The 10,923-nt window shown below is 39.8% G+C and overlaps 1 protein-coding gene across 1 annotated transcript in view; it reads left to right on the top strand.

Annotated features, from left to right (window-relative positions):
* The window catches only part of PCOLCE2 (procollagen C-endopeptidase enhancer 2), a 106,741-nt gene that overhangs the window by 72,629 nt on the left and 23,189 nt on the right, over positions 1–10,923 (top strand). The window contains exons 3-4 of the mRNA XM_006869859.1: positions 4,131–4,386; positions 8,880–9,004. Of these exons, the coding sequence (XP_006869921.1) occupies positions 4,131–4,386; positions 8,880–9,004 (381 nt within the window). The remainder of the gene's footprint in view (positions 1–4,130; positions 4,387–8,879; positions 9,005–10,923) is intronic.

Raw genomic sequence — 10,923 nt, 5'->3', positions numbered from 1 at the left:
AACAGCACTACCAAAAAAGTAACATAATGGCAGCAATTAATTCATACCTATCAATAATTACATTGAATGTCAATGGATTGAATGCACCAGTGAAGAGACAGAGAATGGCAGAATGGATAAGAAAACAAAGCCCTTCAATATGCTGCCTGTAAGGGACACACCTTACACACAAAGACAAAAACAGACTAAAAATTAAAGGATGGAAAAAAATATACCAAGCTAATTGCAACAAACAGGAGTGGCAATACTAATCTCCGACAAAGTAAACTTTAAGATAAAGATAAAAACCAGCCTAAGAGACAAAGAAGGACACTATCTCATGATTAAAGGGTCAATTGAGCAAGATGACATAACCATAATAAATATATATGCTCCCATTGAAAGAGCACCAAGGTACATGAAGCAAACCTTACTAGAATTGAAGAAAGAAATAGATAAATCTTCAATTATAGTGGGAGATTTTAACACGCCACTCTCGAAAAGGGGTAGAACAACCAGAAAGAAACTCAACAAAGTTACAGAGGAACTAAACAACACAATCAACCAGCTTGACCTCATAGATATATACAGAGCATTTAATCCAACAACAGCACAATATACGTTCTTCTCCAGTGTGCACAGAACATTTTCCAGAATTGACCATGTGCTAGGTCACAAAGCAAGCCTTCATACATTTACAAACATCAAAATTCTACAGAGCATCTTCTCAGACCACAATGCTATAAAACTAGAAATCAACAATAAGAAGACCAAGGCAATAAAGTCGAATACATGGAAACTGAACAACACCCTGCTGAAAAGCAACTGGGTAAAAGAAGAAATTAAGCATGAATTCACAAAGTTCATAGAAACAAACGAGAATGAAAACACACCATACCAAAATCTTTGGGACACGGCGAAAGCAGTGCTGAGAGGACAATTTATTGCAATTAATACGCACATCCAAAAAGAGGAGAGAACCAAAATTAACACATTAACACAGCCTCTTCAACAATTAGAAGCAGATCAGCAGAGGGAATCTACAGTCACCAAAGGAAAGGAAATAATAAAGATAAATGCAGAAAAATAGGTTCCGCTCTCCGCTCTTCTCCCTTGATGGTCCTAGGACATCTGCTCCTAGACTGCAAAGTTAATCACTCCCAAAAACTTGCCACAAAACGTCTACCTTTACATTTCCAACCCTGACAATCAGTCCTGATAACAACAGTTCACCATTGTATCACAAGAGACCTATCTGCATTTCCTTTCATCAGCCCTGCTGAGACAGATTGGATACTACTCAGTGAAGATTCTACCTTGCTCCACGCCCTCTGGATCTAGGCTCCCTCTTGAAAGCTTGCAAGCCAGTAACTTCTTGCCTCTGTAGCACCCCCAATGTCCAAGTTGCCAATCCCTGTCATCCCTATGTGCAGAGGGGGTGCTGTGAAGATTTGTTCCCTCTTTTGAGTTACTGCTTCCATAGGTGTATGTCAAGTTCATCAAATTGTATCAGATGACTCTTTTTTTCCTTCTTCTTTCTTCTTCTGGTTGAGCTCTGATCATCCAGTCATTGAAGCCAGGTCAAGTGGGTATTATCTGCAAGTGTGGGTGTACTTATGCATGTGCCCTCTCTTCTTATCAGCTGGAACCCTACCCAGAGAAGCAGTGATGCCAGGGATGGAGGTAGAGACAATGACATGGAGAGATGGAGTGGCTGGGAACTTTGGACCCAGAGAGGAAGAGGGTCTGTGTGCGGACAACTGGGGTTGGGGGAGGAGGAGGCTTGCAGGGTATACCCTTTGGTTGGTGGATGATGCATGGAGGGATTGTAACCATGGCAAGGAAACAATATACAATGGGATCAACGTGAAGCTAATGTCCTTCCATGTAAACTATCACATAATTCACAATAAAACATTACAAAAAAAAACAAAAACAAAAACCTTGTGGGGGGAAAAAAAGACTTTATGAATGAACAACTTGAATGAAAAAATTGAGAGATGGTGTTAACTGGAATGAAATGGGGGCTTTGGACACCTGAGAATACTACCATGTTTTTCTAACTATGTTTACTACGTACTATGGGAACAAGAAGAAAAGAATTTTAGGGGGGAAATTGTTGACAACGTTTTATGAGAAAGTGAAAATTTATCTTAATTATTTGCACATTGTGGATCAAGGCCACCTGGTATATAAAGTTTATACCTGGAAAACCAAAATCTCAATAATTTTGAGAAGAGGGTGCATTTGAATTAATGTTCATTTCATTTAATCAATACAGATAGTTGAGCTGGACTATTTAGGACCCAGTGTGAATTATCTGTAAATTAACTACACAATTGCCAGATGACCACTTATTTTGAACTTCATAGAAATAGTCTATGGAGTCCTGGGTGGAGCAAACAGTTAGGCTCTCGACTACTCCCTGAAAGGTTGGCTGTTTGAACCAACTCAAATGTGCCTCGGAAGATTGTTGCTGTTGTTGTTAGTTTCTGCCTAGTCAGTTTCAACTCATAGTGACCCTGTGCACAACAGAATGAAACATTGCCTAGTCCTGCACCATCCCTACAATCGTTGTTACGTTTGAGCTCATTGTTGCTGCCACTGTGCCGATCCATCTCGTTGGGGGGTCTTCCTCTTTTTTTCTGACACTCCACTTTACCAAGCATGAAGTCCTTCTCTAGGGACTGGTTCCTCTTGATAACTTGTCTGAAGGATGAGAGATGAAGTCTCATCTCATTAACTTCTAAGGAGCAATCTGGCTGTACTTCTTCCAACACAGACTCCTTCTGGCAGTCTGTGGTACTTTTAATATTCTTCTCCATCACCATAACTCAAATGCATCAATTTTTCTACGATCATCCTTATTCATAGTCCAGTTTTCACAAGCATATGAGCTATTAAAAATACCACAGCTTCGGTCAGGCACACCTTAGTTCTCAAACTGAACATTTCAAAGAGGTCTTGTGCACCAGATATACCTAATGCAATATGTCCTTTGATTTCTTGACTGCTGTTTCCATGAGTGCTAATTGTGAATCTGAGCAAAATGAAGTCTTTGACAATGTCAATCTTTTCTCCATTTATCATGATCTTTATTGCTCCAGTGGTGAGGATTTTTGTTTTCTTTACATTAAGGTGAAACCCATAGGGAAAGCTGTGGTCTATGATCTTAATCAGTAAATATTTAAGTCCTTTTTGCTTTCAGACAGCAAGATTGTATCATCTGCTTATCGCAGATTGTTAAATGAGTCTCCCTCCAGTCCTGATGACACATTCTTTATATAATCCAGCTTCTCTGATTATACAAGTATGAATATAATAGATACTTATTCAGATTGAATACGTATGGTGAAAGAATACAACCCTGGTACACACCATTCCTTATTTGAAATCATTCAGTGTTCCCTTATTCTGTTCAAACGATTGCCTCTTGGTCTATGTACAGATTCCTCATGAGCACAATAAGTGTTCTGGAATACCCATTCTTCACAATGTTATCCATAGCTTGTCATGATCCACAATCTTTGCATAGTCAATAAAGCATGGTAAACATCTTTCTGGTGTGGTCTGCTTTCAGCCATGGGATATCAATTTTACAGTGACATCCCTCCCGAGATGGGCCTGACTATCCACTTCTAAAAGTCTCAAGATTCCTATGGAGCAGTTCTACTCTGCACACATGGGATTGTCATGAATCAGAAACAACTCATTGGCAACTGAAAACAACCACCACGAAAATATTCTATACATGGACATTGTCATATTGTGAGAAATGACATTGGAAATGTTTCTTTGATAAGCAATATCTTGGGATGCCAGGATGTCTTAGAAATATGCAAATATGTGTAGAGGTCCAATCAGAGTGTGTATTCTTTGTAAGTGATGCCTTGCCCATTATCCAATATTTTGCAACTTTGTTGAGATAAACTCTTAAAGAACAAGATTGATACATGGTAGAATTTGTCAAGAGAATAAGTACTTATAGTTTATTATAATTGCAATATGCTATCTTCCCCAGCCCATTTCAGTTTTGAAGGAGAAGAAGACATCGTCTGTAGTAGTGTACTTTTATATGCTCATGTTAGTAATTGCCTAAATGTGAAGTCTTCAGATCTGTGTTTTATGACAGGTGACCCATTTCCCCGCAGGTCCCTGAAGGAAAAGTGGTGGTTCTTAATTTCCGATTCATAGACCTCGAGAGTGACAACCTGTGCCGCTATGACTTTGTGGATGTCTACAATGGCCATGCCAACGGCCAGCGCATCGGGCGCTTCTGTGGCACTTTCCGACCTGGAGCCCTCGTGTCCAGTGGCAATAAGATGATGGTGCAGATGATTTCTGATGCGAATACAGCTGGAAATGGCTTCATGGCTATGTTCTCAGCCGCTGAGCCAAATGAAAGAGGTATTGCTCCCACAGAATGGCAGTAAAAGCTGTCATAATGACTCACATTTAGTGAGTGCCTGCTCTATCTATGGAGGAGTCCTGGTGTGGCACTGTAAGATAAACACTGGACTTCCAACAGCAAAGTTGGTGGATCAAACCCAAACCCTATACAGGATTACTACGGGTCGGAATTGATTCAATAGTACTTAACAACAACAACTATGTATCAGGTACTAGTCTAGGCAACCTTCTATATGTTTACTCCTTTAATTCTTGGCAAGCAGAGAGCTAATAAATACCACCAAACCATCAAGAGAGCATAAAAAAAAAAATCAGTATTTTTTTTAGCCAATGTTTGTTATTGTTAAAATTCAACATAGACATTCTAACAGTAAAAATGTGCATCTTGCACATACACACAGATATACAGACACACCCCTTGGTCTTATTCTAGGCCTTTCTCCAGAGGTAGCCATGGCTGGTGATTTCCATAGCACTGTGTGTGTACACACTTATTTATACTCATATGTGTGTACTTTTACAAGTAGCTCTTTAAAAAAATAAGTGGAATCATACATTCAAATAGTTTCAAAACTTGTTTTCATTTATATCTTGGGATATCCCATGTCAACACATGTGAGCTGTGTTAGAAGTAAGCAAAATAAAATGTCATCAAGAGCCACAGAAGGAATTTCACAAACTGTTTAGCCAAGGGGTGTATAGTAAGCACCATCCTTTAGACAGTCTCTCATTCATGCTAAAAGCGGCTTTGAATTTATGATGTAGAGTATGTATGTTTATTTATAAGCAACTAGCCATCCAGCATTGACTGTGTGCCTCACATGAACAAGGCACTGAGGGGAGATGGGGTTGGAGGTATAAAGCTAATATGATCCCCAGCCTCTAAAAAGTTACAATCTAGTGGAAAGAGACAGAGAAGAGCCTGTTATCAAAATTGTCCCAATATGATAGGGAGCAGGGTACCAGATTCAGGAAGGCTCATGGAAAGGAGATGCTTGAATTGATTATACTCCCCCGATGGTTGGAGATTAGAGGGAGAGAGACAGGGAGGACATTGCAGTCAAAGGGAATTTTAGGAGTGATAACCTAGAAGTATTAAACCGAATAGCTTAGGGAGAACTGTCACCAATAATAAAAGAACAAAAGCTCTCATTAATTGAGCACATACGATGTGCCCCCCAAAGGGGACCTCTTAGAAGAGCCATGCTTCTGGGGAGAATAAAGTAATAAAGAAGGGAGATGCACCATGTGGAAACTGAAGTGCAGGGAAAATGAAATAAGAAGAGATTATCTAAGATTCTACAAAACAAAAGATCATTTTTAAAAAAAAAATCAAAGGACACAAATTCCCTTCCTTGCCTCAAAATAGGCCATTCAGTTAAAAATCTTCAGCAGACTGACAGAAGAGAGGGCATTTGAGCTAAGATTTATGCAAAGCACCTCAAAATGCCAACAGATATATAAGCACTCTCTAGCTACACAAAACTACCAGAATATGAAAATGAATATTGAAATTAATATACGCTCTGCCTAATAACCTTCCCCCAAAAGAAGAGCATGTGAATTACAACTACAAATTTAAGTATCTTTAAAAAAGCATTCAAGAATACAATAACAAAACAAAACACTCTGATAACTTAGAAGCCAAGAATGAAGCATACACATACCAACTCCAACAACAAGAACCCAGAAATGAATGAAATTAGAGCTGATTGAACATAGGAATGAATAGAAGAAATAGCAAAATGATCAGAAAAGAAAGGCTAACTTATAAGAAGTCCAAGGAGAAAGAAATTTGGATAAAAACCTAGTGAGGGACATTGAAGAAAACAAAGAGAAGAGAGAGATGGAAGAGAATAAAGGAGAGAATGAACTTGAAATGGAAAGCAAGCGAAGAATATCCAGCTTATGCATAATTGGAACCCCAGAGGAAGAAAAAGCCGTGGAAGATAACTGATACCTAAAATTGTAATCCAAGAAAGCCGCCTGTTGTTAAATGTTGTCAAGTTGGTTTCAACTCATAGCTACAGGGTCACTATGAATTAGACCCAGCTATGTGGCGCTGTGGGCTAATGCATCAGACTGCAAAGCCATTTGAACTGCAAGGTCAGTGGTTCAAGCTCACCAGCAGCTCCTCGGAAACCCTATACAGGGTCACTATGGGTTGGAACCGACTCGATGGCACTTAACAACAACAACAACAATGGCACTTAACAACAATGACATAAGGTTTCCAAGGAGTACCTGGTGGGTTTGAAATTCCAACCTTGTGGTTTGCTGATCCTACAATGCCATACCAGAAGCAAACAGTGTAGAAATAAATATATAATGAATCTCCATATTGAAAGTAAGGAGCTCTGGTAGCGTAGTGATTACGAATCAAGCTGTGAACTGCAAGGTCAGTGGTTCGAAATTACCAGCTGTTCCGCGGGAGAAAGATGAGGCTTTCTGCTCCTGTAAAGATTTACAGTCTCGGAAACCCTGTACAGGGTCGCTATGAGTCGGAACCGACTCCATGGCACACAACAACAACAACAATATTGAAAGTACCCAGAAAAATTGACGTGCAACAAGCAACTCTGAGATATAGCCTAGTAAATTATTAGACTTAATGGTTAGACTTAAAAGTTAAAGGAAAACATGGAGTCAGGGTCTTTAGGCAATGGTGCCCTGGTGGCACAGTGGTTAAAGTTAACCGACCTTGCTAACCGACCTTGCAGTCCCGTGCATTAACCCACAGCTCCACATCCTTGGAGATTGTATGGGGCAGTTCTACTCTGTCCTGTAGGATCAAAATCATTGACTCAACAGCACACAACAAAAGACACAGAAACAAAAAATTCAAATAATCTACAAAACCAAACTCACGCTGTTGAGTTGATTCCAACTCACAGAGACCCTGGTGACCAGTGTAGAACTCCTCCACAAGGTTTCCAAGACTGTACATCTTTACAGGAGCAGATAGCCTCAGCTTTCTCCGGTGGGGTGAAATTGTGGGCTTGAACCACCGACTTTGCAATTAGCAGCCCCGCACTTAACCAACTGCGCCACCATGGTTCCTTAACAACTTACAAGGACAAGGAAATTAGACTGGTGTCAAACTCTCAAAAGCAACACACAAAACAAGGTACTTCTGGGGAAATACCTTCAAGAAACTTAAGGAAAAGAAGCGTGGACCACCATGCTGTCCTTCGCATATCAGCGGTATAGAAAAATAGTTATTGGTTGTTGTTAAGTGCTCTCGAGTCAAATCCAACTCCTAGCAACACTATATAGTGTTTCCAAGGAGTGGTTGGTGGGTCTGAACTGCTGACCTTATGGTTAGCAGTCCAATGCTTACCCTACAGCACCACACCAGGACTCCATTGTTATTTATATGCATGCAAGCACTCAAGGTATCCATGAACCCTTCTTGTCTTCTGTGTTAAGCAAATGTTTCTTTCATGTATGGCAATTTCTTGTATTTAAATTTCACATTTGTGTTAAAGTCAAGTAAAGTTAAATTTAGAATTTTGTATTAAGAACGCTTTCTAAAATTATTTCTTGTGACCTCTTAGTATAAATGCATACAGATGTCTGCAAAATGATATTTGTCAAATATTAATCATGGCTAGTTTTAGTAGCACAATTTGGGGTAATTTTTTTTAGTTTCTTAATATTTGTCTGCATTACTGAACATGCATAAGCACACATTGTTTTTACTAACAAAAATCATTCTTAAGAATTATTAAAGATTTATAGCATAGTACATTTTCTAATATGAGTGTTGTCTATAAACTAATTGAAACTCTGTTCATGTTCATGAACTTTAACCCTTTAAATAAATATTCCTGCCTTGTGTGTTCTTTAAATGTATGTCATTTGTTGAGCCTCCACACTTTCTGATTGTGCATGCCTAAATATTTTATCATTCCTGTCTAGAAAAGAAAGAGTAGGCTATGGTCCTGATACCACTCCTTTATTTCCAAGTGCTGATGTGATCTGTCAGGTAAATAAGAACATATAATTCATTCATTAGCTGTTGTTGTGTGTAGATTAAACTATAGCGACCCATTTTTTAAAGAAAACATGTCAGAGCACTTGAATCACCTTTATTTAATATAATCCTACTGGTGTTGAATCAATTCTGGTATAAACCTGTAGGACAGAGGAGAACTGCTTTATAGGGTTTCTAAAGCTGTGATCTTTATGAAACTACACTGCCTCATTTTTCTGTGGTGTAATGGCTTGTAGGTTCGAACTACCAGTCTTTCGGTTAGCAGTTGAGTGCTTAAACACTGCACTAACAGAGCTCCTTATATTTGGTATACTATGATCTGCTCCCGTAAAGATTTACAGCCTTGGAAACCCTGTACAGGGTCGCTATGTGTCGGAACCAACTCCATGGCACATAACAACAACAACAACATGACCCAGTACCCAAAATTACTAATCTCCATGTAGTTCTAGTCTAAAACATACGCTGTCCTTCTCATATTTAATCCTTTTAGGGGATCAGTATTGTGGAGGACGCCTGGAAAGACCTTCTGGCTCTTTTAAAACGCCCAACTGGCCTGACCGTGATTACCCTGCGGGAGTCACCTGCGTGTGGCACATTGTAGCCCCGAAGAACCAGGTAAGAGTCCCTGAAGATGTGAGGAATGCAAGTGTAGTTGTTTGTTAGTGCTGCGGCAGCAGAAATATCACAAGTGGGAGGCTTTGACAAACAGAACTTTATTTTCTCACAGTTCAAGAGGCTCGCTGTCATTATTAGTTGTTCTTGAGTTGATTCTGATTCAAGACGGTCCATGTGTGCAAAGCTGAACTGCTCCACAGTGTTTTCAAGGCTGAGACCTTTTGGAAGCAGCTAGGTAGGTCTTTCTTTGAAGACCTCAATTGGGTTCAAAGCACCAAGCTTTTGGCTAGGATTCCAAATTCAGGGCACCTACTCTAGCTGTTCCGTGGGAGAAAGATGAGGCTTTCTGCTCCCGTAAAGATTTACAGCCTCGGAAACCATGTACAGGGTGGCTGTGAGTCAGAACCAATTCCACGGCACATAACAACAACAACTCAAGAAGAAGAGGTCTTGCTGTGGAGCTGTGGGTTAATGTGCTGGACTGCAAAGTCAGTTTGAACCACAGGGTCGATGGTTCAAGTTCACAAGCTGCTCCCTAGAAGCCCTATGCAAGGTCGCTATGGGTTGCAACTGACTTCACAGCACTTAACAACAACTCTAGAAAAAATGCTTTCTTCTTCCAAATCTATGCCCAAAGGAAATCTTCAGTTCCTTGGTGATCTTCAAATGGCATTAATCTTTCTCTGTACTTCCTTGCTTCTGTGCCTAATCTATTTATATATCCCAAAAGTGACTGGCCTCATTATATAAAAAAGAATGCTCTATTCCTAAATAGCATCAAGTTTACAGGTTAAGATTCACAACACATTTTCTTGTGAGAAGAGCATGCATGAGTGAACTGCCCAGCCAGTGTGAGTAGGCCAACTTTCAAGAGTCTCAAGTTTGGGGTTGTTAGAGAACTAAGGATGCAGGGAGAGGAAGGCCTGGGTAGACACAGGTGTTTCTTCATGCTTAGACTCAGATTAAAGCTTCCCTTTGCACTATCTGACTTGCAAAGTCATGGATTTAATGTCTTATTCTATAACTAAAATATTCAAAGCAGGTTTTAAAAATACAAATGGTAAGGAAATTCCATGTAAGGTTTTTGACCCTGCAGAAGGTAGCACTTGGTGTTAAAAACAGCAATGGCTACCTATGGGAGGACATAAGTGCCAAGTACATGTACACTTAGGGAACCATTTGCTCATGTAGTAAACCCACCTTGTCCTGATAATTGTTAAGTGCCATTGAGTTGGTTCTGACTCATTGAGACCCTATGTAGGGTTTCTGAGGAGCAACTGGTGAGATGGAACCACTTACCCTGCAGTTAGCAGTCCAGTGCTTATCCTACAGCATCGTACTAGAACTCCTGTCCTGATAATAGTCATAAAAAATAAAAAATAAACTCACTGCCATTGAGTTAATTCCGACTCATAGCGACCCTGTATAGTTTCCTGGACTGTAAATGTTTACAGGAGCAGACGCCATCAAAGAAACTGGTGGGTTTGAACGCTAACCTTGTAGTTACCAGTCCAGTGCTTATCCTACAATATCACCAGGGCTCCAAGATAATCATAACCAGCCCAAAGACTATACAGCAACAAAGTCTACGTAAGCCACATTTTCTCTTCACAGACCAGGTGTCTGACATGAAAGCTGATCTGCTCTGGGTTCTTCTAGTTGTTTCTGAGAAAAGTTGGTAGGTTCCCCACAAAAAGCTTTATTTGTTGCTTTAAAACAACCAATAAAGAAGGTCTCATTTTTCAGTGTTTATTAACTTGTGGTTATATGAATTTCTGTCCTTTCTGGAAACCATTTTCAGATATTAATTTGGCATAATATTAGATATAGCCTGTTGTTGTTGTTAAGTGCTTTCGAGTCAGTTCTGACTCGTAGTGACCCTACATAGGGTTTCTGATGCTGCTAATTGCTGTTAGTGG

This window comes from Chrysochloris asiatica, unplaced genomic scaffold, assembly GCF_000296735.1.
Source record: "Chrysochloris asiatica unplaced genomic scaffold, ChrAsi1.0 scaffold00136, whole genome shotgun sequence".
Lineage (NCBI taxonomy): Eukaryota > Metazoa > Chordata > Mammalia > Afrosoricida > Chrysochloridae > Chrysochloris > Chrysochloris asiatica.
Note: the sequence above shows the minus strand (reverse complement) of the source record. Positions and strands in the feature narration are given on the sequence as shown.